This window comes from Trichosurus vulpecula, chromosome 8 (genome assembly GCF_011100635.1).
Source record: "Trichosurus vulpecula isolate mTriVul1 chromosome 8, mTriVul1.pri, whole genome shotgun sequence".
NCBI lineage: Eukaryota > Metazoa > Chordata > Mammalia > Diprotodontia > Phalangeridae > Trichosurus > Trichosurus vulpecula.
In genome coordinates this window covers 56638065-56658022 of record NC_050580.1, presented here as the reverse complement: position 1 = coordinate 56658022, position 19958 = coordinate 56638065, and the positions used below count along the sequence as shown (strand labels likewise).

The 19958-nt window shown below is 37.4% G+C and overlaps 1 protein-coding gene across 2 annotated transcripts in view; it reads right to left on the bottom strand.

Annotated features, from left to right (window-relative positions):
* The window catches only part of ADK (adenosine kinase), a 629414-nt gene that overhangs the window by 270171 nt on the left and 339285 nt on the right, over nt 1-19958 (bottom strand). For both annotated transcript variants that reach the window (XM_036735188.1, XM_036735189.1), the window contains exons 5-6: nt 19480-19652; nt 13608-13716 (exon numbers count right to left, since the gene is read on the bottom strand). In XM_036735188.1, coding sequence (XP_036591083.1) covers nt 13608-13716; nt 19480-19652 — 282 coding nt within the window. The remainder of the gene's footprint in view (nt 1-13607; nt 13717-19479; nt 19653-19958) is intronic.

Below are 19958 nucleotides of genomic sequence, written 5' to 3'. Positions count from 1 at the left end.
ATAAACCAGGGGCGGGCTCTCTCACAAATACACAGAGTATGGGAAGAGCAGGCACAACCTTAGAGGACAGTGGCAGGAGAGTGCACGTGTGACCAGGGCAACTCACACAGTTCTGGTACTGCTGGGCCTGAAAACTCTTTCCCCCCGTGGAACCCTCATAAAGCTCCCCTTGGGCGCAGCATCTCTGACTGCTAGGCTGTTCAGGCAAGAAGAATCTAAACTTCTTCACGAGGAATATCAGTTAACATGACAGAAGGCATGGCACAAAGAAATGAAACCAACTCAAAAAGCAGTATAGAAATTAATCATATGAGTTTATATTCATACTTTCCTCAGAACATAAGTATATCTCTAAATTATCAGAAATTAATAATTTACCAATACCATAATTGTAAGATTTTCAGTTTTGCTTTTTTCCTGTCATTTGCCAATCTCTATTTATTAAAAGAGGTCGTCAAGGCTCACTTCTGAGTAATAAAGATTTCCAACTTCCACATAGATAGATACGTGTTCTCGGGTGTAGCTCTTAGCCTTTGCAGTCCTTTTAAAAGACTTTTAAAAGTTAAAGGACTTTTTAGTGTTTAGCACAGTGCCTAACACATAGTAAGTGCTATACAAATTTTACCTGTTTTTATTATTACTACTATCAGAATAAATGAAAGTCTAAGGAAAGCTCATACCTAAAAAGTAATATAGAACTGAACAAATAGGATTTTCCTAGGTTGGAGACAATAGAATTATGTTCCTCTCTATGGTCCTCTACAACTTCACTGAGTCACCTAACCATTCTATGTGCTTTTAGAAATTGGGAGACAAGGTCTGCCTTAAAACCACTTTGTGACACCCAGAAGCAGGAAGAATAGCTGTCTCCTTATTAGCTTACTAGGACACTATGGAGTATGTCTGCTCAGGGCTCTTGGTCTTTTTGTCCTCAGCTTATACCTATCTATGCCCTCACCTCCAATTTCCAGGCTAACTCCATAGCACTGGGGGTAAAAAGGCACAGGGAAAACACTAAAGAACTATGCTAAGGAAAAAAAAAAAAGAACTATGCTAAGTAAAGTCTTGAAAATGTATAAACTACTTTTCATACATAATGCCTGATGAAGTACCTGGACTGCAATAGGAGAGACAGACAATATTATGTACATATTTTAAAAATCTGTAGCCTGATAGTTTTATATCTCTGAATAACATAAATGTAGATTTTTAGAACACTTCATTAAAGCGAAATGAAATGAATAAAACAGACCCCAGATCCGTAATGCCAGGTCATGAACAAAATACATGTGTAATTTTAGGTAGATCATATATTATATGGGTCTAATACCAGAACTTGCAAGTGGTTACAACATAATTCAGGCACAATTTCTGTTCCATTAGCTCTATCTAGAGTGAGGTCATATCAAATCTTACAGGTTTTTCAACTTGTCCACCAGAGTTTCTTCATCTATAAAAGAAGGTGGATGGACCAGATAACCGCCGAGTTCCCTTTGAGCTTTAAATCATTGATCATTATGACTCAAAACATGAAGAGTGCTCTCTCATGGGGTCAATTCCTGTTAAGCAAAGGATGAGCACTCAGTAGAGATTCCCTACATTATCGTCATTTGAAGTATGACAACCTGAGCCTTGCTTTGACCTCTACAAACACTAGCAGTTGCTGTTGCCCTTCTTTTCTGTTTTAAATAAAAAGTTCCCCTAAAGGAATTCTCTCTCTTTTGCCCAAGTAAAGGCCCAAGAACAAACCTTCAAATGTTTAGAGCCATCGTGTACTAGAGGAATGCCCAAACACACAAATACATTACAGCAACAATGAACCAGAAAGCGGTCTTGAGATTGATTTCACTCTGTTGAGGCAATTATTAGATTATCTTGTCCGAGGAAATGGGACATGATAGCAGTAGAGTCTCACAAGTTGAAAGCTTTCTTCCTCAGAAGGCTAATTCCTAAGAAAACTGACTAACAAGAGGAAAGCAATAAATATCTTCAGGTTGTTTCTTTCAACTTTCTTGCCAAAATGATCAGGGTATGGAGACTTCCATTTTAATTTACATTTAAATAGTATGCTAAATCAGCACAGATTTTACATGCAATTTGAGAATCATGTCCCCAAAGGCAACGTCATCTGGGGGAAAAGGATAAGAACATGGGCCTCTGCAGAAAAATATGCTTGCAGGCAGTACTATCCTGGGAGGATTTAAAATCTGGAGCTTCCTCCCATGGTTGGTAGTGTTGGGACTGATAATTATTCATAATCAGTTTCTATCTTTTACTATCTTGTTCACATCTTAGAGCTGAAAGAGCCTATGACAGGTAGCCAAGGCAGAAATCTGAACTGATTTAAAGCTAATATAGGTTCTTCACTGTTTCCTCTTCTCTTCAAAATGCAATTAAGACCATTACATCACTGAAAATTATATGCTGAGGCTATCACAAGAGGCGTCTGCCAAATGCAAAAACTTACGGAAGGTCCTCACTGTAATAATGATGTTTTATCATTTTAATTACAAACAAAAACAGAAACAAAAAAAAAAAACCCCAAACCACACTCCCTAATGTGTACCAATTGGGGTGGTCTAAATGAACAGTATCTTGGTAGCCCAAGGGCGGCAAAAGTAGACCGAGCTACCAAATTTCATCATAGTTATAGCAGCTGTCTTCATGCCTGGAGGAAGCTGAGTATTTAACAAAGCAGACAGCTTGGCACTGGCATCTGATTAGCAGTGTGTGTATTGTCGGATAGGATATGCTGGGCTCTTTTGTTTCACTGTTTGATTAGAAATCTGGAGAGCAGTGGCATCATGTAACTATATAATTCAGGCTTCTCCGTGAGGTAAATGGTTTGTGATGCTCCCCCACTGCTATGTAAGATATGAATGTGCTTCATTGAACCTTGAAAGATTTAGGTATTAAAACTGTTTGTCTACCCATTTATCTCCAATAACGTATGACCTGAAAGACTTTAAAATATTTTTTAAAATATTAGCAGACTTGAAAGATGTCTATTTAATAAGAAACTCTCTGTTTCCCAGAGAGTTTTTAACTCAACTTTTTAACTTTCAACTGAATCTGTCTGAACATTTGGGGCGTGGGGGGAGAAGGAGAGGAGTGGGAGTACAGGTTGAAGGAAGAGATGTTTATTTTGGTTTGCATAAGTAGAAAACTCTATCCAAAATGTTAACAGTCCAAACAAAGATTCAGACTCTTTAGATTTCAATCACCTTATCTGAAAATCCCGTGGGGGAGCTGCCCTGCCTCATACACTACTGCAGCCCAGAATCAGGTACTCTGCACTTTGTACTACCAAAAAGAAGGGGTGATGGTCGAGGGTGTCCTCACTGTAGTCTCACCCACAAATCTGAAAATCTATCATAAATTATGGGTGCTTATTGATAGAGTCGAAATCAGCGGACTCCATGCAAACAATGTACTTCAACAGAAGTACATTCTTTTACTCTATCAAATCCATAGGAGGTAATCAGACTGGATGTTTTATTCAACAGAGTTGAAGAAAATTGTTCCACAATAGGTTAATTCAAAATGGCAGCATAGAAAATGCATCTGTCAGTGGGGATCAAATTACAGGGCAAGCTTCTCTCAATGCTTAGAAAAACAAGTCTGCAGTTCTACTGATTATGTGCCTGTGTGTGTTTAAAGGGGTGGGAAAGGAGCTAAATATCGGAGCTAACCTCCAATTAAAGTCAATCATAAAAACAGCCAATTTAATGAGTGCGGATTTCTTTGGGTAATTATAACACCAACCACTTTTTTCTCTTTTAAATCTGTAATTCTGCCTTCTTGTTATTGCCTGCTTTGTCATTAATCGCCTCAGGACCCTGATTCCCTAGCAACAGACTGCCACCACACATTTGGCTCGGGTTCAACATTTTCTTTGTGAGAAATGGAACTGCTGCTGCCGCCTGGGCTGCTGTAGCTTGACTGGCTGTGCAAGGGTTCTAATAATGTATTCTTCTGAAAAATCACATGATCCAGAGAGCTGGGACTGAGCTCCATTAATTACTGTGCTGAGGAAGCTTATCTACCATCTAAAGGCTGGGGGTGAGGGGAGGAAGGGCTGAGGAAGAGGAGGGGAGGGGCCCCTTCCATCATCAATAATTGGTAGGCTAACATTTACAAATAAATATTTTATTCTCAGGTCGCCACATTTCTACTTAAATTTGTTTGGGAAAGGGAAGGGCACTATTCCTCAAATGCTTCTTTATCAATCTTGTCTACACAAGATAGCCTCAAGGATTCCAAAGAACTGGTTGTCACTGATCACCACTGAAAGTAAATTAACTCATGTATCTGTCAGCTGTTTTTCCCACTTAGGGTAGAAGTGATTAAAACAGTTGTATGTGTAAATATATTGTGAGATGGCAGAATAAGGTTTCATTCTATACATCTTCACAACATGAATATGACACAATAAGGTGAAAAATAGGGTCTAATTCAATATATTATGACTCAAAAATTTAGATAAATGTTTTATAATGAAAATGTTTAATAAAGCAAGATTTGTGACTATAATTTTATTTAAAAAGTGAATCATGGGATTAGAAATGTACTTGGTGGTGTCACTGAGATTTCTCAAATGCATCTCAAGCTCAACATATCCAAAACAGAACTCATTATCTTTCCCCTCCAGTCCTACCCTCTTCCCAAAACAGGCACCATCAACTTCTCAAGTCACCCCAGCTTACAACCTCCTTAACAAACTTACAACCTCCATTACCTTACATGTCTCTGAGGGTATTCTCCTCTCTTCTGTGAAGGCAAACTAGGCCATCTTTTGCCTCATTTCTTACTTAACCTTTAATTATGGAATGGGTGTTGCCTCAGACAAATTGAGACCTGGAAAAGACCTTTAGGTCTCCCACTGCACCCTGGGCCATTGCCACTTGTCCTGACCTATGTCTTGCCACTGGACCCTGAGGACTCTGGAGGAAAGAGTAAAACTGATGATTTTGCACAGCTCTGCTTCACTTAAATCCAATTCACTTGCAAGTCAAGATATCACCCTCCTGAGGTCACTGGTCATCTTCAAGAACAAAGAACCAACAACAACATCTAATCCAAGGGCAGATCTGATTGCTTCTACCTTCACAACAACTCTCCTATATCTCCCTATCTCTTCATTCAGACAGCTACCAACCTAGTCCAGGCTCTCACCTCCCCTGTCAAGACTGCTGCAATAACCTTCTCACTGGGCTCCTTGTTTCAGGTTTCTCCCACTCTGGACTCCTACAGCACATGCCTGACCAGGCCACACCAGTACTCAATAAATTTGGCATTAAAGTCCTTCATGTTCTAGCTACTGACTACTTTTCCAGGCTTCACTTTCTGTGCAGTCTAGGATGAAGCTGTACTGGTCTACTTGCTCTAACTTACACATGATATTCTATCACTTGTCCCTCTGCATTTGTACTGGCCACCCCTATGCTTGGAATGTCCTCCTTCCTTATCTCTGTCTCTCAGGTTCCCTGTTTTTCTTTAAAACTTAGGTCAGTGGTTCAGTGAGTAGAACACCAGTCCTGGAGTCAGGAGGGCCTGAATTCAAATCAGACCTCAGACACTTGATACACTTACTAGCTGTGTGACCATGGGTCACTTAACCTCAATGGCCCTGCCTTCCCCCCGCCAAAAAAAAAAAAAACCCACTTAGCTCAAATGCCACTTTCTCCAAGACTTTTCCTAGCCTCCCCCCCTTAGTGTCTTTTCACAGACGACCTTCTGACTTCTATTTTTATCTCCGTGTGTGTGTGTGTGTGTTGCATGCACCTAATTATTTTCACATTTATCTCCTCCATTAAAAATGTGAGCTCCTTAAAGACAGGGATTGTTTTTGCCCTTCTTTGTTAGCCCAGTGCTTAGCACAGTGCCTGGCACATAGTAAACACTTAATAAATGCCTGTGGACTTACTGGTGTGCCTTAGAAATATAACCCTTTACATGAATGATAGTTATATGGAAATTAACATGACATGTCAGAAATGGATGGCTGGTGCCCTGTTTCAGTTCTCAGAAGTATGGCTTTACAAGAGTGGCAGATTTGGGGATTGCTGTCAGGACATGATAATTTAAAATACCTCAGAGTAGGCTGAGTGTTATGGAGGCATCTATGTAACCCATAGCAGTTAGTGAACATTCCCATTCCTGCCAATCTCCACATATTATGTTGCTAGTTTCCTACAAAACATAGTGCCATGCCAGCTCACTGGATTATATGACTGTTGTATGCCTTAGAATTTAACCACTGCATCGAAAATACTGTGACTTCATGACTCATCGATCTAAGTAGGACACTGAACAAAAGGTCTTATTTACAGTAATTTTGTTAAAAAAAATTAGCACGAAGAAGTAAAAACAAACCAAAAAAAAGCAATTCTGGAGCTGGTTTTTATTTAAATGGTACTACATATTCCTGGTATTAAGCTTCCATTATGTGGCATCATGTTGAGACTATATAATCTACCCACTGTATCCACTATCCCATTCCAAAATATTTCTGCTTGGATACCTATTCTTAGACAATAAATTTATCTTATGGTACCTATCTTTCTCTTATGATAGCAGGTATGCATTAGGTTTTTTGGCTGATTTTTTTTAAAACCAAATAACTTAGGACCAAGTGATGAAGATAAAATCTGAATGCATATTATGTGTATTCTTTAAGTGATTCTAGCAGCTCAAAAAAACTCATCCTCTCCTCTTTCCACCCAAATTATGGCAGTCAGCTCTGAAAGTTGGCTCACAAGAACTGGATCTTACAGAAGAGAGCATGTGATATTATACTCAGTGTTACATGTGTAAATGACTACTTTTGTACCATACAAGATGTTGAGCCTACTTTTGAATAACCTGGCTCCCCACAATAACAAGTACAGCCATTGCAACTGGGGAATTAAAGATATTTCTGCTGTTTTGAGGTTTATGAGGAAACAGGGCTTAGAGCCAACCTCACTTTCAACCATCCTGCCCTTTTCAGGGCTCCCCTGGCATCCTCCTTGTTGGAACCATTTGTGTGAGTTACCTTGCTCTAAGAAATGGGGAAAGAGTCAATGTCTTTGCTTTTATCCAATTCCCATTTTTTAGTTTTAACAGTTTGCTGAAATATACCAGGCTGAAATTTTTATAATCATACTAATTAGTTTAAATTTATTATCTTTTGTTCTTATATAAATTTCAACATTTACTCTCTCTAATTTGACTGTTTCCAGAGAGATGATTCTCAACTCCCAACACAATAAGCAATTCTGTCTAGGCTATGAGGACACAGTATATTTCATTTTTTATGACTTTGTTGGGTGTTTACCATATGCAAAACCTCCTAATTCTCTCTGTGAAGAAAATACTCATGATATAGAAGCACAAGTCACTAATGTTCTCTTAGTTTTAAACTTTTTTTTTTTTGGCTGCCCTCTGAAGTCAGAGGGCAGAGAAGTCACCTAGCATCAATGGACTTATTTTGAAAGATCTTGTTGTTGATAGAATTTCTCTCTTTCCTTCATCCTCTGCAACAGATGTTAGTGCACAAGCCACAAATGCTGTTGTGGCCACCAGTCTGTTTATACTCATCATGGGCACAGGAAGAAAACGTGACCAAGCATTCAATGAAATGATGCTTTCAGGCACAAGATGGAAGCAATTCTACCAACTCCTTTACTTGCTCCTCCATGGTGAACTTCTATATCTAATAAATTGTCAAGTCTTGTCGATCTGAACTGTGCATCACCTGTCTCTGTCCCCTTCCCTCTACTCACATGGTAACGACTCTGGTTCAAACATTTGTTACTTCTTCATGAACTGTTACAACAGACTCCTAATTGGCCTCTTTGCTCCAAGTCTTCCTTCCTCTAATCCATATTTCATTGCAGATGTTAAACTGGTATTTCTAAGATACAGTCTGACCATAATACTCAACCTGCTCAAGAAGCTTCAGGGACTCAATACGACCTGTAGGATAAAAAGCAAACTGCTATTTGACATTTAAAGTCCTTCATCATCTGGAGTCATCCTCTTTTTCTAGACTCACTTCTGTTTCATACATTCTATGTTCAAGCCAAAATGGACTAGTTTACACATTCCATCTCCAGCCCCTATGACTCTATTACTACCATTTCCAAACCATAATCCCAGAGACCATAGCCTAGAGAAGCTAAAACATTTAGATTTCAAACTCCTGCCCTGGGGCCATGTTGTCCTTTTTGGTAAGAACCCACTAGATCTAGCTGTGCCCATACCCTTGATATACTATGTACCTCTTTTCCCCTAATCCCCTTCTGCCTATTGCTTTAAGAACACAATCGATAGTATTCCATTACATTCATACACCACAATTTGTTTAGCCATTCTCCAATTGATGGGCAACCCTTTGATTTTCGATTCTTTGCCACCACAAAAAGAGCTGCTATAGATCTTTTTGTACATACAGGTCCATTTCCCACTTGTGTGATCTCTTTGGGATATAGCCCTAGAAGTGGTATTGCTGGGTCAATGGGTGTGCACATTTTTATAGCAACTTTAGGCATAGTTCCAAACTGCTCTCCAGAATGGCTGGATCAGTTCACAACTCCACCAACAAAGTAACAATTTTCCAATTTTCCCATATCCTCTCCAACATTTATGACTTTCCTGTTTCGTCATGTTAGCCAATCTGACAGGAGAGATGTGGTACGTAAGAGTTGTTTTGATTTGCATTTCTCTAATCAATAGTGATTTAGAGGATTTTTTCATATGACTATGGATATCTTTAATTTCTTCATTATAACTGGAAAAACTTATATGAACTGATGCTGAGTGAGGGGAGCAGAACCCAGAGAGCATTATACATGATTATAGACACACAGTATCTGTAAGGACTAACTTTGATAGACTTGGCTCTTCTCATCAACGCAAGGTTCAAAGATAGCTCCAAAAGACTCATGATGGAAAAAACTATGCACATCCAGAGAAAGAATTACAGAGTCTGAATGCAGACTGAGGTAAACTATTTGCTCTCTTTTTTTTCCCTTCTTTTTTGGTTTTGTTTCTACTTTCTCATGATTCATTCCATCGGTTATAATCTTTTTTTTACAAGGACTATTATGTAAATAAGTTCGATGCTAAGGTATATGTAGAACCTATATCAGATTACATGCCATCCTGGGGGGAATGGGGGAGGAGAGGGAGGGACAGAAAATTTGGAACTCAAAATTATGGAACTGGGTGTTGTAAACTAAAAATTAAAAATAAATTTAAATTTTTTTTTTAAAAAAAGAATACTAATCAAAACAAGGGACTGTCAATAAATTCCAGTGGTTTCTGACAATCCTCTCCCCACCCTCACCCCTATAAGTTTCTCTCCATCCCATTTGGTTTTTTTCTTGGGGGGGGGAGGGCAATGGGGTTAAGTGACTTGCCCAAGGTCACACAGCTAGTACCTGTGTCAAGTGTCTCAGGCCAGATTTGAGCTCAGGTCCTCCTGACTCCAGGGCCCATGCTCTACTCACTGAGCCACCTAGCTGTCCCCCCCCAATTTGTTTTACTTAATTGGTGTATATTTTGTTTTTAGTTAGAGATGTTGCTCCTCCCTGCCACACCAACCTTCAAACAGGACGTCCTTGAGGATAGCCCCTGCAAAGGTTCTAGTATATGATAGATGTTTAATAAATGTTTTTCAAATTAAACTGAATGGTCAGTTTTCAGCCTACCAGCATAAACTTGGAGGGGTAAACCTCCATGACATGAATGAAGCATCCCAGTTACGTGTTTTTGGAAGGTTGATATATCATGTGTATGGTTTCTTAATATTCAATGAAAGTAACTAATTCTAAGAATTAGTTAATGCCTATAACACACTCTCAGTTTAAAAACCCAAACCAACTAGCATTGACATGGATAACTGAGCAGAAGAATTTGAAGATTACAAAGAAGGAAGAGAATTCTGCACTGGATCAGCCTGTCACCTCTGAGCAGCATCCTTTCGTTCACCTTTGCCCTAACGCTATAACACTAACCACCCTTTTTGCTAAATTTATGCTCACTTTCTCTTCCTTGCCTACTAACCATTCCATCTCTATTTCCTCTAAATCTATGGCCTGATATAAGAAGAATCTTGGTGTCCAATCTACCCACGTAAATTGTACAGCTCCTTCCAAAGCACCTCTTGCTCCCCAAAGATGAGAATCCCAACTCACATATGAACTCTAGTCCATCCATGGTCATTCTAGATTGTGAAGGTGAGAATGAAGGTGTAAATATGCCAAAGAGGGAACTGATGGAGCTGCATGGCAAAAAGAGACTGATGTCATAGACAGTCTGTAGAGTCATGTGATAGGGGACATCTTGAGGGAAGGTAAAAAAAAAGAAGGCTAAAGCAGGGAAAGTTTCCAGAGGAAGAAGGTTACTGGGAGAAAGAGGGTAAGTAAGCAAAGGACACTAGGGGAATAATGGAAAATCTAAAAGTTTAGTCTAAAAAAAGTCTACAAACAAATAAAACAAAGAGATATCCAAAACAGGTATTTTTGGTGTTTTTTTTTGTTCCCTTAAGGTTCCAAAGTAGAGTCATCCCTTCTTCATAGTTTTCGTCTTCAAAGTCCATGGTAAAAAAAAAAAATCCCCACTTATGTGGTAGCTCAGCAGTGCTATCTATGCAGGCACAATTCCTCTAGAAACAATCCTATGTTGTACTTGAGAGGGAGAGAAGTAGGGGCATCATAGAACGCTTCACTGTGAAGAATCTGGCATTTAACTGCTTAATAAAATTAAATAGCATTTTCTTCCCATGAAAACTAAGTAAGAACCTCTACATCCTAACAACTTATTTAAATTGTTTATCAGTATCTACTTTTTGCCATGCTCAGTTTTCAATATAATACAAATTTTGTAAATAAGATTTCACAAAACAGAGTGCTAAATTCTTCAGTCAAACCCAATCTCTGAGTATATTCTAAATCTCTGGTCTTTACAATAGTTTACAAGGAACATGCCTAATGGACAAATGGATTGTGTTTAAAGTGTTAACTGAAAGTCAGTTGTTTCGGATTCTGACTGTATTTTCCCAAAGGGGAAAAAATTTAATGGTGGCTAAGTTTCCCAGGATAAATCCACAAAAGCTGATTTTATCTCTAACATCACTATAATATTCTGTTGGTGAAAAAGTATTAGACAAATCAATTACAATACAAGTAACTAAGCACAATAAAAATAACATTGTAACAATTTTCTAATTTACCTTGAGTGTTGCTACTTGAGAAAAAAAGTTTCACTGGAACAAGAATGGTTACAAGGAACTTAAAGGAGGAAGAAGAGGATCAGGAGGAGGAGGAACATGGAGATAGAGATTTTTATAGAGATTTCGAAAGGTAGATTTCTCAGTACTTTCAAGGTCTTCTGAAATTATTGGTACTGGTTCTTTAATACATCTGATTTCATTTTATGCTTGTCTTTTTCCTTGATAGGGGTTTGTCAAGATTCCTACTTCCTTATTTATCACATTGGGTTCACTTCCATTTTGTACACAAATAGAACAGAGAGATATAAAGAGACAAGGGAAGAAGAATGATTTTCTTGAGTTAACAGGGAAAAGGTTGGGAGAGGGTAAGAAGAAAACCTTAAAGATGTTATCTACGGAGGGGTGATAAAGAAATCACACAAAGTAGAAATAACTGAGCCATGAGTGGCAAAAGACAGGAGACAAGCAGAGAATCACAGAAGGTATCTGAGAGACACCAGGGGCAGTGGGATCAGGCTGGCCTCTCTTCAGGAACCTGGTTGTCCTGCTAGATCAAATCAGCTTAGGTAATCAGTACCCTCTGACTAAAAGGCAGAGAGAAGAGCTCCTCCCAATGCCCCCATTCAAGGAGGGCACAGTTCTGACCTGGTTGCATTCCTTGAGATTTCTCCATTACACCCTGGTACCTTCCCTTGCCTTCCCCCTTTTCAGCTTCCTTCTGTGTGTTGTTTCTCACCAGTCAGTTTTAAACTTCTAGAGGGCAGGGTCAGCCTTTCTTTTCCTATTTGTATCCCTAGCACTTAACATAGGCCTGGCACATAGTATGAGCTTAATAAGTGTTTATTGACTGCCTGGCCACCCGGCAATATTGACAGTTTCTTCATTACTATGTAAAAAGAGTTTTGTGGGGTTAGAAGGTAGTCATAAAATGGGGTAGGTAAGGAGTGTTGAACTGACTGACCATCTCTTTGTATGAAAATTCATAAAGTTGAAGAATTAAAATACAGGTAATTGTCTGAGAAACATTTGCTATTTTAGCATATAAAACACTGTCATGTATCTTAACTATTGTAAGAAGTACACTAGAGATCACAACAAACTTCAAACCCCAAGGTTTGTTAGTTTTTTAAAAATAAAAATCCTTAAATGAAATAAAACCTCTAAATGGCATTTTAGCCCCCAAAGGAAGAGTATACAAAATCATCAGTTCAGACTGAAATGAAATTCAACACCAAAGGTATCATTATTTGAAAATGAAAACCTGAGTTAAAAGTTAGAATAATTCTGGAGAAAAAAACAAATTAAAAGAAAAACAATGAATTCCTGAAATGTTTTTTCAAACATGTGGCAGGAGCTGTGGGATGCCTCTCTTTTGTATAACCTTCAGTGTTAGTATTTGTTTGACAGTTAAAAAGGGGCAGTCTCTGCTCTACACAAGAATCAATAACAGCCATGTAAAGCCTACAGCACTGCACACTAACAGGCTGGAGGAGACATTAATACTAGCTGAAAGAAATAACTATATTTTCAATGAATGTGTTCCTACTGAATAATCAATTTTTTACACTTTTTTTTACCAGCTGTTCCCACACAGTTCAGGTAGCAGAATGGCAGCATCTGTCATACTAGAACCATAGATTATATACACATTATGGGTTTGTAATCTTTCATACAAGCTTATATTTAATTACTAATTGTGATCAACCACAGATACCACACATTGAGATGGAAACAAATTTTCTACTTACCCAGAATTTGAACAATACCAAAGGAGTAGTTGATTAATTCAGAAGGATTTTATTCAAGTAAAAAAAAAACGCAGTTTTTGAAATTTTTTTTTACATACTCTATAGCCCTAAAGATTTAATAATTCAAATCATAGCCTGCCTCCCTGCCCAGATCCAAGACTCTTGTCATGATCAATGTTACTGAAATATTGAATTATAAGGTGTCATGGTAATTACTATGGAATAAATAGCAATTAAGATTTTTCAGGCAAATAAGCTCAAATTGTTTGCAATGAATAATTATGCTAATAATGTTTTTCTACATAATCCGGGCATCCTTCAAAACAATTTGCCTTAAAAATGTGAAATGTAAATTTGCTGAACAAATATTACAAGAGCTCTTAAGAAAAAGGTTGGCTTAATAAAGCATCCTGTGCTCAGTTTAAGCAAGTATCTATCTAGAATGGATCCAAACAGATGGAAACCAAAAAACAGACAACACAAACATACATTTTCCCTCAACATTCGCAAAAATGACACTACCGTGTTTTGACTCGGGATTTGCAGGTTACATTCAGCAAAGTATTTAACCTGTTCAACAGCTGACAATAATGATTTCTAATGTCAATAAGTACCACAAATGTAAAATAATCCATACTTACTGCTATATAATAAACTTTGGCTTTCTCTACCAACTTCCAGTTTTTTTCCAAGTCTAGATGTTTTTCCTTTTTATAACAATTGGCGGCAGCAAGATTGGCAACAAGGGACCTAAAATAGCCAAGCAAAAACAGGTTTCCTTACTATTGGAAAAACTGGTTGTATACTTTTATAGACCATTGATTCCCAATATTTTGTGGGTTATTCATTTTGTTTCAAACATGAACAGAAGGTTCATTTTCTCATGAGGACTTAAGTGAGATTGTCAAGTTACAAAGTATGTTTAGGACATTCATCAGGATGAGAAATTCTTATTCTAGAAACTTAAAACTACTAACTTAAATATGCTGAGAAAAAGAAAATGAAAAGTGTTTTTGGGCAATTTGAAATGCATGACTGACACATTTTAAAAGGTTAAAATTCACCTAAAAAGAAAAGAACATATTGGAATGTTAATGTGCAAAAGCGGATGATGAAAAGCTTAATCCTAATTACTGCAAAAATGTCTTTGTTTATAAAACATTTACAGATAGACTGTATTTTGTATATTTATCCAAATGCTCTAAAAATCAAACCTAGGATTAATTTCATATTCCAACACATGTCTTCACTACATACTCTGTAGTTACTATGGGGAATTAATTTGCAAAACATTACATTTTAAGGGCTGGAATCAATTAAAATTAGTTTCCACAGCTGCCAAGCCCCTGGGCTTCTCTGGTGTTACAGCTGGAAAACCTAAGCACAACTCAGCAGCACAGATTTTGCCCAAACTATTATAGAGACCTTTTAATTATTGACCAATGATCAAACCAGATAGAATAAAATTATATTTTATATTATTTTATTAAATAAAATTGATTATATGTTTTTTAAAGTCCACTGGTTCATACAGTGACCTTCTTTCCATTTCTAACATAGAATTACATAAGGGAAATGAAACTGAGACAAAAAAGAATGTGATTTTTATTTCTTTTTCAAGTAAAAAGGTAATTGTCTTGGCACTTAACCAGGCTGTTCTATATAGTTTTTTGTAAAAAGAAAAATTGAATTTCTTTCAATAAATTCATTTCAACTCATTCATCCATTGGTTTATTATAGATCTCTCTCTCATTCTCTCTGATTCTTTCTCTATTATTATGCTATAGCCCCAAATGTAATTATTTTTAGCCAAGAAAAAATTTGCCACTTGCCCATAATCTTTTCACAATTATCTATCATAAATGAGATATTGTGTAAAAAAAAGGCTCGTAAGTACTAAAGGATAAAGACTTTTAGCAGAGTATTTAACTACTTTTATTGAGAAACCAGAGTTAGTGGGAGTAGCTGTAGACTAATTTCTTCTAAAGAAAGATGGTTGCCCAGCTTCCATACCATCTGATCAAAACCATAATAACACCATTCCCCCTTTGTTATATAAAACAAATATCCTAATGTATATTATAAGGAACACAAATATTACAAATATTTTAAAAATGTATTGGAAATGTTATTTCTATCTAAGAGTCAATACCAGAGCCTTTCTCACTTTAAAAATGCACCATTTTTATAAAAATGGTATGAAATGGAGAAATATCATTTCTGGAGCACTGAGGAGAAATCATGTCAATTCAGTGGAGATACAGAATTACAAACAGAAATCTTCACAAACAAATTTGTAAAGTCATAACGATCTTTTACAGATGATTCATTTAATTTGGACAGAGGGTTGGATAAGGAAGCACCAACCACTCTTAAAAAGTGAACTCCAAAAAAAAAAAAAGAAAAAAAAGAAAAGTGAACTCCAGTAAAGGCCTAAATGCTTGAGATCAACATCATCAACATTAGAACTAATTATGTGTGAAATGACTCCAGTTCTCCAACACAGAAAATTGACTCCACTATTCAATAAATGAGTATTCACTATAGATAACATTTTAACAAATCATAACTGAATGAAGAAGGATTTAAAGAAAAAAGAGGCCTAAGAGGAAAGGGCCTTAACCTTTTATTAGCTTAGACCATATGGCATCCAAAGAGACTTATGTTTTGCCTTTAAAATGAGTATAAAACAGGTCCTGGGAAACACTCAAGAATGCTCGTTCATAATTCATGGTCCAAAGATTTCGGGCTGAAAGTTGTCCAATGTTCTAATTTTACAAATAAGGAAACAGAGGAAGAAATGTTAAGCGTATTGACCAAATCTGCACAGGTGGAAAAGCCAGAATTCTCGTCAAGTTCTTCTGATTCCAAATCCAGCATGACCACTGACCTACTAACATTCTCGGAAGCTCCCAACTGTTCACTCAGCTCCGGAGAATGTTTATATTTCAAAACATCTATGATCTCAATGTGGGAATTCTTTGATTGCAAGTCATTCCTGTCTTTTCTTTGTGTCTCAATTTTGTCTATTTTTTCCAAAGGTCTTCAATACAATCTGCCCAAGGAGTTGGAGATCTTCCTCTACATCTCTTCAAGCCATTCATGAGCACCAATTTTGCTGTTCTTCACTTGAACCATGAGCAGCCCACTTAATAATAATAACAGTCAAATTTATATGGTGTTTAAAGTTTGTGAAGCACTTTAGAAATGTTATCTCATTTTATCCTCACAACGCCCTGAGAAGCAAGGGATAGCATTACTATCATTTTATAAAAAAAACTGAGGGAGTGCAAGATTAAGTGCCTTGCTTAAGGTCACAGAGATGGCAAAGTGTTTGAGGCAGAATTTGAACTCAGGTCTTCCTATGCCATCTAGCTGCCTCTGTACAGGAAAAACTAAGAAAATTTCCCCCTGTAAACAGTTTTTAATGTTACATATTTCTCTAAAGCTCCAAATTGTGCCTTTAAATATTGTTACATGTATCTAACATGTACTTAATACAAATTTGTGAAGTCATGTCCAACTACCTGCACATCTGCACAAATCTGTGACTTCAAGGAAAATAAGTTGTTTTAAGTAAATCTTCTTGCCTCTCTAGGACTCAGAGTCTACAAATATAGAATGAAAGGCTTGGCAAAGAGCACCTCTAATAGGTAGGTCTCTTTCTTCTCAGTCCAACTCTATGATGCTATGATTGAATAAGTCATTGACGCCTGAACTTCCTAGAGGACAGTAGAGGGAGGCAAAGAAAGAACATTATCTGGAATAAGGAGAAAGAGAGGAGAAAAAATAGTGGGGAGAAGACAGAAATGCACAGAATAAGAGAACAGAAGACCCACAGAGGAGGACAGAAAAAAATAAAGAGAAACTCCTTTTTAGAAAAAGTTTTTATAAGACCATTTAGCTAGCAAATTTATTAATGCTCCTGAAATCACACAATGAAGAAAAGAGATCTCATGTCAGTATTTTAATTAGTGTATTTCAAGAAATACACTCAGGAATCCAAATATGAATTTTGAAAAAGTTTTGCTATTAACATTCAAGAAGGTCTTGGAAAATGTATATTTTTTTTTACATAAAACCAACATTTTACAATTAAAGAACTATGAAAGATTAGCATAGAGATTTTTGCTAGAGAAAAGAGAAAGAGGAAGCACATAGAGATTTCTTGCAAGGAGAAGGATATATGTTAAGTGAATAAAAAGGACTGGCCAGAAAAGTGCTGTTCCAAAACATAAAAGATCTCCAATGTTCCTTCTAGATGTAGCATTTGATACATTTCTGTCCTTAAAAATAGTATTTATTCATTTCATTCATTTACTCATTGATACAATAAATATTCACTGACTTCCTCAGCTATTCTCAGGACTTGTCCTAGATGTTCAAAACCAAGAGAACAGGAAAGGCTTATAAAGGTATTGTCTATAGGAGAGATGTTGGTGACCTTGTGACATAACCATTATTATTCAACCATTTATGTTCCAGCGCCCAAGAACCCAGGCAACTCAAGGTACAACCTGAATCTACAAGACTTTTTTTAGGAACCTGCCTACTTAACCATCTTGGCAATAACATAATAATCAACTAACAGCTAATTACCTTGTGGCTGTTTGGAATGAGAGGCACAGTAATTTGTCCCTTTCCCACTGAGCTTGAGGCAGAATAGGTCTCAGGAAATTGAGGCCCCTAATGAGTCATGTGGTTGGATGGAAGAGGCAGCTTTCTGTTATTAAAAGAGAAGACCTCCTTAACTCAGAATTGATGTGTGCCTAAAAGGGAGCCGGGTGGGTGCAAAAAGACCTGGCAAAGAGCTTTTGATGCAGAATGTGTATTGTTGCCTACATTCTTTAGGAGGAGGAACTGAGGAGTGGCACAGACCATGGAGCAGGTGAAGTAAACTGAAAAAGTTGGCTAAGGCTTAAAGACAGTCTTGAGGTCACTGTACCCTGGGCTCTTTCAATCAGAGAACCATAAAATTTGGGAAGCAGAACTGACCTCAGTGGCCACCTGTCCAATTCATTCAGAAAAAGAATCTTGAACGTAATTTTTTTTCTCCTTTTCTTCCTTTTCTCTTTTCTCCAGGAGCAAAGAGATGCTCTAGCCTTTACTTTATCTGTAGGGAGGCTCTATCTAGACCAAAAGAAGAGAGCAAATAGCTTTCTAAGGGCCCTTCCCTCTCTATTTTCTCTTTGAGAATCAGGGAGCAATTCTGTGGAGGAGGGGAACGGGGGCCCCCTTGGAAGACACATCTGCAGGCAAAAAAGCAGGAAGCTAGCTCTGCCTTTCCCTGTGTTAAGAATCAGGAAGGCTGCAATGGCTTTGCATCAAATTAGAACCAAGTGGGTTCAGGAAAGATAATGCAATTTCATTTGCTTTACAGGAATGGTTGTATGTTTTATACAATTGGTGTTACTATTAAGAAATATATTAAAATTTATAGAAGTCATTTTCACAGATTTATATATTTTAGGTTGAGTTAGAAATTTCTCCAAATATTTATGTGCTTGAAAGTCCTCATTAGTTGCCTCTCTGTCTCAAATGAAATTGTTAATTTATTAAGATGGATTCAGCCTGCCAAGTATGATATTGCCCATTGGTGAAAATATCCTCAAATGAAGGAAGCTCTCTATTTTAAAAGATTTAGTAGAGAAACCAGAAACGAGGGCCAGGCTTATAACATTATAGAGGAAAGAAAATAGTTAAAGATTTGGGTTTGTTTTTTAAATAATCCATGAACTGATCTAAGAGTACGAATGTACAACAAAGTACTCTGAACCCTAAAAATGACACTACTAGAAATTTCAACCTGTCACCAAATAGAGCTCACTAAAATGTTTTCTGTGCTATACACAAAGCACTCACTTCCTTTTCTCCTCTGCCTTTTGAAACATTTCCTTCAAGACTCAGTTTAAGCCTCTTGTAGGAGGCCTTTACCGGTTCCCCTTCCCTCAGCGGCTATCTTCTCAATGAGGATGTCTCCATCTTTTCTACATGGAACTTGTACATATCTGTTTATGTGTATACTGTCTCTCTCATTAGAGGGCAAGTTCCTCGAGAGCAGTAAATATTTTGGCTTTTTTTTTTATAACCTCAGAGCCCCTCAGGCATAGTAAGTACTTAAAAAAAGCTTTTTGGCTGATTATTTGTTGTTCAGTCATTTTCAGTCATGTCTGACTCTCCATGACACCATTTTGGGGTTTTCTTGGCAAAGATACTAGAGTGGTTCATTATTTCCTTCTCCAGCTCATTTTACACATGAGGAAACTGAGGTAAACAGGGTTAAGTGACTTGTCCAGGGTCACACAACTAGGAAGAGTCTGAGGATGGATTTGAACTCAGGAAAATAAATCTTCCTGAATGCAAGCTCAGTGCTCTATCCACTGGGCCATCTAGCTGTCCCAATAATCCACCCAATAATATTAAAAGGTCAGATACATAGATTTCCAATTCCAAATTCTAATTTCTGTCTTACCAACATTTCTCTAACTATTTTCACAAGAAATCTGGTCTGACCTATTGTCACCGGTGATGCAGGCGGCACAAGTTCCTGTGGGCTGCTCATTCTGTTCATAGTAATGGGCGTCCACATGGGCTTCTGCAGCTTTCTTCTTCAGGATCTCACCAAATTTATCCATGCCAATGCAGCCAAAGAATGTTGCTGCTTTGAATGGTTTTTGAATCATCCACTGAAAACAAAAACACAAGAAATTCCACACTTAAAATAGCGAAGCTTCTCTCTGAAGGTTGGCAGGGTGGTGTCAAAGGACATTTCTGGAGATGCTTTCCATGCTGTCAGAAACAGAATCTAAGTATTCTTCTTATGATTCCATTCACCATCTCTCATCTTAAAACGATACCAAGCATTTACATAGAATTTTAAGGTGTGAAAGATGTTTCATATAGGGGATTTCCCATGACCTTCACAACAACCCTGTGAGATAGGTACTTATGATAATCCTCATTTCTCTAATGAAAAATTTGAGACTGAAGAA